The sequence below is a fragment of the Lissotriton vulgaris genome, chromosome 8 (assembly GCF_964263255.1).
Source record: "Lissotriton vulgaris chromosome 8, aLisVul1.2, whole genome shotgun sequence".
NCBI classification, from domain to species: domain Eukaryota; kingdom Metazoa; phylum Chordata; class Amphibia; order Caudata; family Salamandridae; genus Lissotriton; species Lissotriton vulgaris.
In genome coordinates, this window is record NC_141696.1 from 425512018 (window position 1) to 425526130 (window position 14113).

At 43.1% G+C, this 14113-nt stretch overlaps 1 protein-coding gene across 2 annotated transcripts in view; it reads right to left on the reverse strand.

Moving 5' to 3' along the window:
* Positions 1-14113, reverse strand: part of LOC147697124 (cytoplasmic FMR1-interacting protein 1) — a 533654-nt gene that overhangs the window by 79426 nt on the left and 440115 nt on the right. For both annotated transcript variants that reach the window (XM_086934191.1, XM_086934192.1), the window contains exon 26: positions 4604-4734. In XM_086934191.1, the coding sequence (XP_086790317.1) occupies positions 4604-4734 (131 nt within the window). The remainder of the gene's footprint in view (positions 1-4603; positions 4735-14113) is intronic.

The following is a 14113-nucleotide window of genomic DNA, read 5'->3' on the forward strand; positions in this document are numbered from 1 at the left end:
TAATGTGAACTGTGGGCAGAGGTAGGTCGGAATACCATATGTCTGTTCACAGTAAACAGATCCCTGACTTAGTGAAACCAGCCTATCTGCTATTTCTTGGGTTGTTATTGGTTCTCCAGGGAACCAGAAAAATGCAGGATTCTGGTCTAAGTGCAACACCCAAAATCACCTGGAGCGTCAATATTTTTGTAAACAATAGTTATAATAAAATATTTTTGCTATGCAATATTTCTATGTGAGATATTCTCTCATGCTAACATCTGGGACCAAGCCTAACAGGCCTGGCCTGTGACTCGAGGATGCAAAGCCTGTGAAAACACAACCACAAATGGGAGGAACCAATTCTCCAGAACTGGAGGAGTGTTTGAACTTTAAATAGAAATTGTACAGGAGCCAAGAGATTCACGTAGGATAGCTGGCCTGCAGGCGTCATGCGGGGTCTGGAGCTGCATTCTCATCGATCATCGAAAGAGTTAGTGAAGCTGCACTGTCCCTTACTCATCACATGCCTTTTGGGTGCCTGTATCCCTCCTCCCAAGACTCAAAAGTAAAAGGAGGAAATCTGCCTTCAGCATTAGATCCTCCTCTGTTGGCTGAATAATGTGTCCAGATTCCAGAAGCATTTGAACTATCCTCCTAGCTCATATTGTTTAAAGAAAATGCACTTAATATAATTAAAACCACAAAATGTCCAGATTCTAGTGGGAACTGGAGAAGCCACTGACCACAGCAGGTACCACTGGCCTCTGGACAATACAGATAGCAAACTGAAAATCCTGAGATAGAGGTTGTTAAAGTTGTAGCACTACAGGCTCTCTCTAGTGAGTGCTGACCACTACTACATCTCTATCTTTATATACATCTCAACCAGTTGGATGCTAATTTGGTCTAAAACTCCAGCAACTGTGGAATGGTGTGTCTAACAAACAACGGTGAGAGGGCCATGAGTCATTACTGATGTAATTACCCAATCTTCAGAAGAGCAGAACTGTCTTCAGTGGGAAACAGTCTTTATTGTATCTGGTGGTTTTTGCAAACAAGATTTCTAGCAGCACTCATTTAATTGTACTACCTACAAACTGAGCATCTGTATAGTGTGGTACCCAAGGATGGACCAGCATCAGATTTGGGTCCACACTCATTGCATCTGTATTCCTGGCTGAAACCTGAATTCCTAAAGGGAGGAATCCTCCCCTATAAGACCAGCGAACCAAGTACATCCAGAAATCCCCAACCTAACCCGTCTTCAGGCCTAAAAAATAACATTGGCCAAGGGATAATGTTAGAGACTATCTAGCTCTTAGTACAGAAGAGATATAACAACATTTGGGAGTTATATCAGTCATTGAAGGAGCTTGCACCTTCTGCTTTTCTGTGTGTACCCTGTCTGTAACCTATGTATATACATATATGTAAATTAGTGTCATTTTGTTTCTTCTTAAAAGATGCTGTGCTGATTGGATATTATTATATTTATGGGTTTTGTAAAGGGTTCCTTACTACTATGCGGGAGCCTCAGAGCCCTTTAGGAAGGAGATAGCAAAATAGAGCTAGTATAAGGTCTCAATGGTAGAGGAATAGAGTAGCTGTCATTGCAGTGAAAGCAACTACTTGAAAAATCCTTTAACCAAAGGCGGAGATATAACAAAAAGCCTTGAATGGTTTTACAATGTTCAGTGGGTCTGAGATTTTGCAGACTATGGCCAGTTTTAGGCATCTGATTGGTAAGGCAATGTTGGTCAGGTAGCTAGCATAAGGATAACCGTTCACCCACGCACCAGGTTGAACAAATGGGGTTTTAGGGATCTGTTTAACTAAAATAATGTTTTAGTTTCAGGGGTGTCATTCGACAGTTTCATAGGGAAGAGTCTTGAACATCAAGGAATCTTCTGACAAATTTCTCGTAGAGTGTAATTTGAATGTGAATGGAGGATAAATAGAATACGATTGGTGTACTGTAGGACTCTGAATGGAGAGTGTGAGACGAACAGTTTAGAGAGGTAGCTCACCAATAAGGTGAAGCTTTTAAGGTGAGGCAAGGGCCTTGAATCTATTATTGCTTTAACGAGGAGCCAAAGCAGTAACTTCAGTACTGGTGTAATATGATAATATGATTATGGAGCTTTTTAGGCTAAACAGGTCAATAGCCTGGTTCAGGCGTCAGAGACTTACAAGTAATTTGTTTGGGAGATCAATGTACAGACAGTTGGAATAATTTAAGCGGGACATGACCAGATCAAGTATTAGGTGTTTTTTGTTATAGGAGGAGGAAAGGAAAGATTCCTCAAAGCAAGTGCAAGTAGCAGAAGGCTATTTTGTACCCAGCAATTGTTGGTGGGTTAAAAGTAAAATTGCATTCAAACAGTACACCCAGCTTACAATCTTTTTTTAATGTTGAAGGGAGTTGGCGGAGGCTGGAAACACATAGGGAAGGAAAAAATAAAGTAATTGAGTAAGTTTGCAATAATTTTTTTTTTTTGCAAAATGTAATTTATTTCACCTTTCAAGCAAAATAGATTTTTCTGCATCCAATGATGAACAAAGGACAGAAAATGAATACATTTTGTGGGTTCCTCAAATTATCGTCAAGCTTAAGCTAATGTATGTCATCTGCGTGCATTTGGTAGCCAATCTTGGGAGAATCTAGTGATAGTGGACAGTCCCATGTGGACACTGAACAGAGATGGTGCAAAGTCGTCATCTTGGGGTACCCCACTTCTGATGGTCGCAATACTTGACAGGAAGGTATCCTGTTTAACTTGGTGCGACATGCTAAGAAGGGGGGATGCCAACCATAACAAAGCAATTTCATTAATATCGGCTGATTCTACCAGTCTTTTAAGAAGTACTTTATGGCTGATGTCACCAAAAGCAACTGAGCGGTCTAACAGAATCAGAGCATGATACACTTTCATTGCAGATGTTGCAGAGTTCCTCCCTGATGTTCAGTACTTTTGTTTTGGCCTGAAGCCACTTTAAAGCTATTTAGTAGCTCAGGAAAACATGGTGAGTGGACAGATCATGAGTGAAGACAGTATAGAGTACCACAGCAACACAAAGTAGGCGGAGATGGGTCCATAACTAGACTCGTATCTGGACTGTCAGAGTGTTGTTTCTGGGACAGAGATAATGATAGTTTATGCATCTGGGGAATTATTCCAGAGTCTATGGAGGCATTGTTTAGCCCAGTGAAAATAGAAACCAGAGTTATATTTCCAAAGATGATAATATTGACAATGGAGATGTCTGAAGATAGGGAAGACTTTTTTGTTGAAAGAGGTGTAAAACTAGCATACATTAATCTCATTTACAGTGGCAATCTCAGAAAAGGGGGGGGTGGGTGGATGGGGTTTGCAGTTGTTTAATGACTGATCAAACTCCTCGATCTGTGGAGAGACATGTGATAGGTGAAATGTTTGATTTTGTTGATGAAGAAAGTCTTGGGTTTGTCATGAAGGTCTGTCATGGATGTTGAATTCTAGATGGTTGGCTGGGGACAACAACGCTTTATGTATTTGGCAGAGTTCTGTGGTTGACTTCTTTTGCTATGGTGATGCTAATTGGGAACTATTCTTTCTTGCTTCACACATGGTAATTTCGGAAGTTACTTAATGCTATTAATTGTGTATTGGAAGTTCTTTCCTCATCCACTTCGTAGACTAATCCTTAACTGCTCACCTTTTCTAACTTGAGAGACGAATATAAAAAGGAAGCACTTGGTTGTTCAGTTTTAGCGTGCTTTTGGTCCTGTGAGGCCAGTGCTAAATAACAAATAACAATAGCCAAACTGAAGACTGCTGGAACCACAACTGCCTCAAGACCATAAGAATAGGCCTATCATGAACAACATTACAGTGCAAGGTGCCAAGAGCATACTTTTGTGGCTGTTTGATAATTGGCAATTGAGAAAGAGTTGTAGGATGTCCATGATTTGCCTGGTGTGTTCCACAAACAAATGGGGCACTGCACTACATACACTTTATGAACTATTACAGTTTTTGTACTACGGACAATGCTCCACGAAAGACAAACATACCATAAAGACAGCTCAGAGGTCCCTCAGAGCACAGACACACAGCAATGATAGTGGGAGAGGGGAGCATTATTGCTCCCCACAAGAGTGGATATAGTTCATAACTGTGTGGCTCAGACCATGGTGCAACACACTGATAGTCTGAATTCTGTCCATTTTAACTGGCACAGCAGAGATGTGGCGTTCACACACAAGATTAAAAGGAGATCTGCCCTTTGACAGTCAGGCAACTGGCCTCGAGTCCAGCTACGGTAAGTCGAATACCGGGTACACATAATTCAACATAGCCCAAAATGTTTAGAGGCCATGCAGATCGACGACAAACAATATACAAAGTATGGCTCTATCCAGGGCTCCATGCTGGAATGCTAATATTGTAAGCCTGTATGACTTTTTAGTTCTAAAGTTTTACTTTTGTGGCATGGACACTTTGGCATGACTGAACTAGCTAGTTACTAGGGACATGGCTGGTTAGAGAGAAGAGCAGACATTTTAAATGCCTTTTATCTCACTGCAAGAGCTAGAGAGTATGATGTTTTAAAGTTACATGAAAATAAAGTGACTGCCTACCAGACTCTGTTCTATAAGGAGGCAGAAAAGTATAGCGTTCCCAACTTCTCGAAGATTCTGAAAACACACAGTCTTGAGTTCTGCATACTCGACGATGTCCTTCAGCTGATGGTGGAAAAACTCCAGGATACCTGCAAGTTAAAAATAAATGAGGAGGAATGTCAATGCTATGACAAGTAATCAAAAATGGGCAAAACAACCAGTAAAAATGATAATCATATGCTGCCTCTTACATTTCATGTGTAAATGTATATGGTGTGAGGGATATAGTGGTCGGCAATCTTAGCTGATGCTGCTCACAACCATTTAAAATAGTTGTCCACTTTTCTTTATAATAAGCAATTACAACAATGATTTCTCTCTTGGGCCTTCTTAACCTTCAAGAAGATTATTTCTTCACATAATGGGCCACATAAAGTGGATATGCTGCTGGCCATTACTGCAGAAACCGGCCAACACAAACTATTCCTGTTCATTCTTACGTTACCAACACAAAGAAATCTACAACTGGGGACTGCTCCAACTCTGAAGCATTTTGCGGGAAGATGAAGACACACATTTTTAAAGAGCACTACATCACAATGCAGTAACAGTCTACCTCTGCTCTCAGAACCCAACTGCCCATCTAATAATCTCTCTGTGTCTGCATTTTTTTCCTTTTACCCGGCACAGTATTCCACAGTAGTCTTTTGGCTACGTTCGCGCTACTCAGATAGCCCACACATATATACAGTATATTACAACTATCAAATAAAGATCATAATTTACAAATGCAATACAGCAATGAATGTTTGAGAAGGTTTTCAGGAATTTCATGAGGGACAGTTGCGCAATCTTGGAAATCTGTGTTTCTGAAAGAATATAAGCTTTCTCGTAAACACATTTGGCTCCCATACTCTACCAAACAGTGTGCTCTTGGGAAATCCTGCACCTCAGATCAGTTAGCTAGGAAAGGTTTGAGCATTTAAAGACATGCTCGGTGACCACATATAGATATCTTTAGCACATCCGACTTGAAGATCCAGATGGGTACTTACTGGACAGTTTTCTCACCCCCAAAGAAAACAGGCAGACACAAAGTTTATAAACTTGATGCTTCAAAACAGTACTGGCTATGGTGGAGCACATGCAGGGCTCTTCGTACTGTGCAGTTGAAATGGGCAGAGGCCTAAAGTGGAGGAGTCCAAAATCGTAAAGAAGAAACCATTGGCCAGGCAGCAAAATCCTTCTTTCATTTATCAGAGAAGGCGACCATTCGGGGTCCAAAATAATACATGATTTCTCACTCAAATGGCATTAGGTTGTTCTTCTAATAGGACCTCACACCTTCGAAATACTCTATACATACCAAAGTCACCTATGCCCTCTGGCCCGGGGCCAGCCTGATGAAGATTCAACATCACTCAGCAATCCAAGATCCTGAGCTATTAAATTGTTTTGTTCAAATGTAGTTACACTATTAACCACAGAACGAGATGTGCAATGTATCAACATAGAAGCTGATGTTACATGGTAACAAATATGAATAAATAATACATGGGTACTTACACAGCAAAGGAGCAGTATTTTGAGCAATGTAAACTAGTAGGCTACACAAATACCATAACGCTATGTACCACTTAAATGCTGGTGATATGTAGCAAATATGATGAAAATGGTGAAATATGTATACAATGTTTATGAAAATTGAAATAAATTTGAAAAAATAAAATTTTCGACTTGAAAGTCGTCATTAGGCCTTGGTGTTTTTGGACTAAGTAAGTAAGTAGTGATTTGGGCGAATGTAATTCTGACTGGGTTGAATACATCAGAACACACACAAGTATGCCCTTAATCGAGGGGAAACTGTATTCCTTTGTTAGATTCCAACTGCTCAGTCTTCAAAGGGTCCATATTCCCTCCTTCACTTAAAAATATCAATCATGAACGAATCCTAATTTCCACATATTGTTCCACATTTAGTTCCTGTGGGTGGAGACCATAGATTCTGGTTTGGTTTTAGGAGCCAATTAGTATTGATGGACCTGAAGGCAAGGCTGGCGGAGGAAAACATAAGCTTGGCGAATGTCTCTATGCGTTTTTACTCTGTCAGGAGGGGTTGAAGGAAATGCATTAGGGTTAAGGTGACTCATGGATGCCTGTACTACCAAGCTCTCTGAAGTGTGTTGTTGAAGTAGAAAATGCAGATCCCTGGGAGCAGGCATATGCCTCCTTGCACTTGCCTATTAACTGAGGAGCAAGATACTAGATTCATCTAAATGCCCACCAGCACATCAGTATGGGATTCACTGAAGAAAAATCAAAGGTTCTTGGTTTATTTGGCATGGGGTGAGCATCTCCGTTAAAAATGTGTCTTCATCTCTGTTGTGGGTATGGTGAGATCCAAAACTGCCATTCTCCTAATAACTGTTGTGAAGGAGGAAGACTCCTCTGTAGCCACAGTGTAGGAAAGAAATGTCTGGGGAGGTGCCCAGCCCACTGGCATCCTGCAAATCCAGGAGTAGGTTTCCGTCATCATAAAGAAGATCACCACCAGCATGAGTTTGGGAGGTTTCTGTGTCAGAGTAGGAGAACAGTAGAGTCATTTGGCGGTGGTGGGTGCGGTTTCCATTGTTGGTGATGCCAGGACCGGTGTCAAGACCCACTATATTCAAATAAGTAGGGGTTTACACAAATTACCCTCCTATACCTGGGTAAAGAACAATGCAACGATAAAGTAGAAAAAATGGCAAGGAGGAAAAGATATATATAAGGCGGGTGCTTACCGCCGAAACGCGTCAAGCAGCCAATAAGTGATTAAAACTTATTTGGAATTCAAAATTTCACGGAGTCAGTGCCTTTCTTGTATGGTGAGTTTGGAGTGTTCCTGATATATATATATATATATATATATATATCTCTATTTACATAGGGAACTGTATATTCCCCTATTAACAGTACAAAGTCCTGTCATTAGTTCATGTTCCTTCTTTACAACAAAACAATCACATACCAAGGACACATGGTGTCAAGGCCCAGGCACCGGTTGTGGCGCCACAGCTCGAGTCAGTGGAGTTGGGCTAAGGGATGGGAGCCAGCCTCGAAGCGAGGTCGAGAGGCAAGGTCAGTACCGGGGACAGATCCACCTGCAGTAACCCAATTGGAGACCAGCTCGGATGCTTAGGGCCTAAAGGAGCTCAAGAGGGATCAAGTTAGGTACCACATTTTTTTTCCAACGCCAGCTTAAACTCATAGAGTTGCTGAGTCATTGCCGATGGGCGGGGGATGTTCAGATCAATTAGGGAACAGATTCCGAGTGGGGGTGGGGGGGTAATGATGGCGTGGCCTGGAAGTACCCTGGGTGTTGCGAGACTCTGAAAGGTGTGAGTGGAGGACAAAGGAGACGCCTGCTTCGATTTAATGTGCTTTTTTGACTTCTTGAACTTACCTAAACTCTTGGACGTCAAAGATGGATGGACGTGAAACTGAGCCTGGGGACATTTGTGCCGTCAACCTCGACCGGTATGAAGCCATCTTCAGCTTCTTCCAAAGTTCTGTGATGGCACGTTTGGGTTTGTAGATGACCACATTATTCATCTTTGTGCAGCATTCTCATGATGCAGAGTCATGCCTGGAGTCGAAGCAGCAGAGACAGTCATAGTGATTGTCTGTAACAGACATCTTGGTGTTGCAGTTCTTGTAGGGTTTATACCCTGTGGGTTTCGGATGGGACATGTCTGTAGCACACTTGGTAAATTTGAGGGAAATAACACTGCCAAACTGACAGGGTTCGATGGAGCTCTGGACCCACATTGGAATTAGTGGAACTATTGGAAATTACGTCAGCATGAGGACGTGGCGCAGAAGCTCCAACCACTCATCTGGACGGATCCAATGCAGAGCAGCAGGACGCCACTTACGAATGCGCATGGGAATGACTTTCAACATTCTCTCCATCCTGTCTCACGCCTGGGGGAATTCACAAGGTGAAGAATCTACGGTTAGACGCATCTATCAGAAATTATTTTCCCTTCCTGCACAACTTCCTTTACCCTTTTCTTACAAGCCCCAGCGAGGTGCTTGAGCAACTCCTCTGTCTATTTGCATTGGTGCCCATCATATTTGGAGAGCAGGGCAAGCTTTTGGTACCATGGCATGGGGTGTGCAAAGAGGTCCTGCTCAGAATCTGAATGAAAAGTGTGTGCTGGGAACATTTGTGGTATTAGTGGTGGTGGGGGAGTGGTCTGCCTTTTTCTTTTTTGACAGTAGGGTAGGCCTTGAGCTCGTCTGAGATAGCCTCCTCAAAATTAAAATTACATTTTTTTGCAAAGGCAGTGTGATGTGGGGTGGCCGAGCAACAAAATGGCAGATTTTCGGGTCAGTAAAGATACTGCTCTCCCTAGTGTCAGGCTGCTCAATATCCTCTTCGAAAGGTTATGGAGTGCTTGCAGTTGAGGGTTACCTCGACTTCAGAGTTGATCTCTGTGACAAAGACTTGCAGCTGGAATAGGGTCAGCCCTATTTTGTCTTCGAGATTCCTCTGGCATTTAAGATGTCTTTTGGTACCAAATGGTCGAGACTGCAGTAGGCAATACAGGCCGTTCAGCCTTTTTCATTGGAGGTTTATTGGCTAAGACAAGCGCTCTCAGGGCCATTCCTTGCCATGCAACTGAGGCTCCATTTGAGGTAGAATCCCAGAGGGAAAAATCTCGGTGTATGGAGGGAGAGTGTCTGTCTAAGGCACTGGGTGGTGTTCTTGACCTCAGGGTCACAATACAATACAATACTACCGAAACCATAGTGTGGTCCTAGTCCTGGGTGCAAGTTTCATGGAGGGTCCTTGAGAATCTTGGTCTCAAAAGTTGGAGTTGTTAGAGGACATGCAAGAAGGACTCAAGTCCTATAGGGCTTTTGGGCTACCTGAGGGCTGGCCGCTTTCATCATCAAAGTCAATTGCCCCTAAAGTCTTTGGCTGCCTATGGTGACTGTTGTGTCCTGGTGCTACATCACTGTGTAGTGCACCCATCTTCTATCCTGTAGGTGCCATGTTATCTCTTTGAATAGAAGGTGTAACACAGCAAAAAAGTGATCTTGGGTCCCTCGTCAGAGAGAGGTTACAGACCTGATGCTCACCCCCTCCATGAGAATTTATATATACAAACGGGGAAGAATTTAAATGGTGTATTTACATACCCTGCCCCAAAATGAGTCATTCCAAAATGATCAGGCCCTCGACTCATCAGAGGATTTTGTTCCAAAACAGTCGACATTTACATGATGTACTCGTTGTCATGAAAGATTGGTGCTCCAGGCCAATAGCGTTAAAATCTGTATTTTGGTACAAAGCAATAGCTAAGCAATTGACAAGACTTCTAAATCCAAAGGGGGAAAAACAATCTAAGGTGGAGTTTTGTGACCTAGTGCAGCTCTACAGCGTAACTATTCAGTCGAAGAAAAACAACTTGCAATGTATGAGCCTAATAATTGATGGCAGAAGTGTGCACAGCATGTGATCTCCAGTAGCACATGCTGCAAATCGTTTTTAACAGTTGAAAATATTCCCTGTGAGAAGGTCAAGTGTTTACTCAACATATCTCCTGCAGAGGGAATCCCCTAAAAAAAAGTATCGGTCACATGTTTGTCCCTTGCCTAATGAGCTAAAGTTCCCTCAGGCGAAATATTTGCTGCTTCATAGCATTCCTGATACTAATCACTCTTCACCTGAAGTATGCTTCTTACAGCTGCACTACCATACGCAACAAAGAGTTAAATGTCTATTGTAAACTCATCAGACCATTTGTGTAATGACTGAACACTGTCTTCTGGTCTTGCTTATGTATATTTTGCTCTGCCTAAGATATGCAAGGAGGAAAGAAAATAGACAGCTGCATTTATTGATTTTAGTGGAATATGGTTTAAGCCTTTGCCAAAAAATGGTTTCACCCATAAAATTACTTTAGCAAATAGTGTGCATGGTGGGTCTGATGGACAAAGCCAGCATCCCAGTGTCCCTTGTGGATAGTCATCCACACTAGAAAAACAATCCTCAATCTTAAATATTTTAGATTCCAACTGTGCTTGTGCCCGAGCCGTAGAGCTCTCAACTGAGACACATGCAAAATGAGGTGCTATCATACAATAATGCAAGGAACGAAAGGAACCTACAAACCAGACCTTTCTACTGCAGTGAAATCAAGAGTTTAAAAAAGGGAAGGCCCATTTGAATTCCTAAAAAATACAGGAAGGGAAGCCAAGTAATCCCTTACTGTTGCATCTTCCATACCTTCGTTAACAAGTTGTAAAAAATAAATAAATTAATAAAACAACCACAGATGAGGAAGTTTTAAGTGAATCCAGAATTATCTTATTGCAATGCTTGCCACACCTTATTTATCTACATTAGGAAAGATGCTTGGCACTCAAATGTCTGGCATTTACCGTGGCATTGGCATGTCCCCAAACAAGTCACATCCTATAAATCTTAGTCCTTCAGGAGCCTGATGTGTCAATGCATATTGTTCTGGGATGAAGCTTTTTGCTCTTTTTGCTGCATCAAAAGGGATGGAAAAGGGGCAACATAAGTGACATCTTGTTGAGTAAAGACCAGACTACCAGATCCTCTTGGCCCACTCTAGAGCCCCCTGGCTAGTGGTCATCTGAAACGTTTTCAGCAACATTTGAACAACTAGATACAAAGGAAAATCATTTACCAAGGGTTTTCCATTACACAATATTTTGTGCAAGTAACACCGAAATGTTGAAGGAAAGTCCACCAATTTTTTTTTTTAAATCTTTATTAACATGAAGGCAGAAGATATATTCACAATATCACATTCAGAGGACATTATCATATTTCCATCGGTTACTGTCAAAAGAAACGGATAAAGCAAAGCACATTCTGGCACTTGGCAAGTGTTGTCGTACCAGAGACATGGATGAGTGTCGCCAGTGACCATTTCGCACAGATTGTAGCTAACAAAGAACTAACCCGTTGTTCATTCTGTGATCTGTCTACCTTCAGCACATTTATCTGTTCTTAGCAAAAATTAACTATAAAACAATAAAACCCAATTAGTGTCATCACTTATCAGTAGGCACCACCCGCACAATTCCAGTCATTGGCCACTGCACATAAACAGAACATCATCAAAGGTATTATCACACTCATGCGTCACCCCAGCATTAACAAGAGCTCACCATTTATGCCTGCCCTCCCTAGTCCTCCTACTCCTCTGAATCCAAGTCGTCGTCTTCTGGCAAAGGTTCACATGGTTCTCCCCTGTATTTGTTCCAGGGTGTCCAGACCTTATTCCATTTACGGGGGCAGGCACGTAGCACGTAGACCGCCCTTTCCTTCACCATCAGCAGGTCCATATTCCTGATCCACCCAGCCGCCGTAGGCAATTCCGGGGCACCCCATTTTTGTGCAATGTCTCGCTTGGCCACTGTCACAGCCAATGTGACCCATAGCAGTCCATATCTGTCCAGGTCATTAGGGTCCCAAATGTTCAATAGGCACTTACGGGGTTCAGGCAGGATTGAGAGTCCAATGGCCTGGGAGACTGTGCGCATAATTTGCTTCCAAAATTCTTGGATCTGTGTGCATTCCCATAGTGTGTGGAACAGAGTCCCTTCCTCCCCGCAACCTCTGAGGCAGAAGGGGTGTGGCGCCCTCTGTATCTTGTGAAGTAGTGTTCTGGTGTAGTAAGTGCGATGTAATATATTGAGTTGCACTAACCTGAACCTAGCCGAGATACCTACTTCCCTTGGTGATGCAAGTGCCTCGTTCCACTCTGATTCGTCCACTTCACCTATTTCCCCAACCCATTTCTCTCTAAGGTTCCGTGTGGGGTCTGTCAGGTTGTTAACCAGCTTTTTGTATGTGAGAGAGGTTGCCCTTTGTTCCATAAAATCCGTCAGTAGTCTATCCTCTAGTGGTGATGACTCAGGGAGTGTGGTGTCAGGTGGGATCGCTTGTAGTAGTGCGTGTCGTATCTGCACATATCTGAATGTTTCAGTGGGGCCCAGCCCATATTGCTGCTGGAGCTGTGGGAACGCAATTACCGTGTCTTTGTCCCAAAGGTCCCCCACCGTGGAAATTCCTATGCGGTCCCATTGTGCGAACCCCTTACATGACCTTAAGTTTCCCAGCGATTTTGTGTCCCACAATGGCGTCATCCTGATAATTTTCCCCTTCTAACCCAGTCGAGATTGTGCTGCATGCCACAAGGCCGCCGTATGACGTGTCGGGCCGAGCAGATTTTTAACTTGTGATAAATTATACAACACAGAGAGCATACCGTCCGTCCCCAACTGCGACCAGTCCGCCTTGTACGCGGGGTCTCTTCGTGGGACGTGGATCCAATGATTAATTATCTTAAGTTGGGACGCCCAATAGTACAATTGAAGATTGGGCAGTGCGATCCCCCCTTCATACCAGCTTTTCACTAATTTGTCGTGCGCTATACGAGCTGGACCGTTGCTCCACAGTAAGTTGGAGACCAGTGCAGCGACTTGTTTAAGGTAACGCGGTGCCACCATATAAGGGGTATTTTCAAGCACATAGAGAAATCTGGGAAGAGCCATCATTTTATATAATGCCGCCCTCCCAAGGAGGGTCAATGGCAAGGTCGCCCAATATTTAACATCCGCACGCAGGCGGACCAGAGGTGGCATCAGATTTTCGGCATAGAAGTCTGCGGCATTGTTAGTGATGAAAATACCCAGGTATTTAAAGGAGGTGGTTGTCAACGTCAGGGGGCAGTCGTCTTGTAACACTGGTTCTGGGCCGCTAAGCACGTACACTATCGACTTGGACCAGTTCAGGGTGTATCTTGACGATTTTCCGTGCTCATCGCAAAGATTCAACAGGGCAGGGATTCCGTCGTTAGGGTTAACCATGTAAATCAGCATGTCATCCGCATATAGGGAGACTTTATCTTCCCAACCTTCCTCCCAAGTGATGCCCCGGAACAGTGGTGTCGCTCTGAGCATGATGGCCAGCGGCTCCAGCACCAGTGCAAAAAGTAGGGGCGATAACGGGCACCCCTGTCTAGTCCCGCGCCCCAATGGGAACGTTGGCGAAATGTGACCATTTGCAACCACCTGTGCCACCGGTGACGTGTATAGTAACCGTACCCAAGCAAGAAATTTCGGTCCAAAGCCCATGCGTACAAGGACTTCAAACAGATATTCCCATTCCACCAGGTCGAAAGCCATTTTGGCGTCTAGGGATAGAATCACTGCTTGTTCCAAAAGGAGATGCGCACGCGCCAGCACTCCATGGACCCTCCGTAGATTCAGTGAGTCCACCAATTTTAAATGGAGTAGTTCCATAACTATAATTTGGTGCCTTTTCTTAGAATGAAGATCGGTCGTTTAGCTTTTTAGGAGAGTGTCCTGTACACAAGAGCCACTACAGTATACAAGCACTGGCGTTGCCAATAGGTCTCGCAGTAGGAAAGTTGGAGCTATTACAATTGCAAATAACAATGCCTTATATTTTTGTTTTCATTTTAAAAACATAAAGGG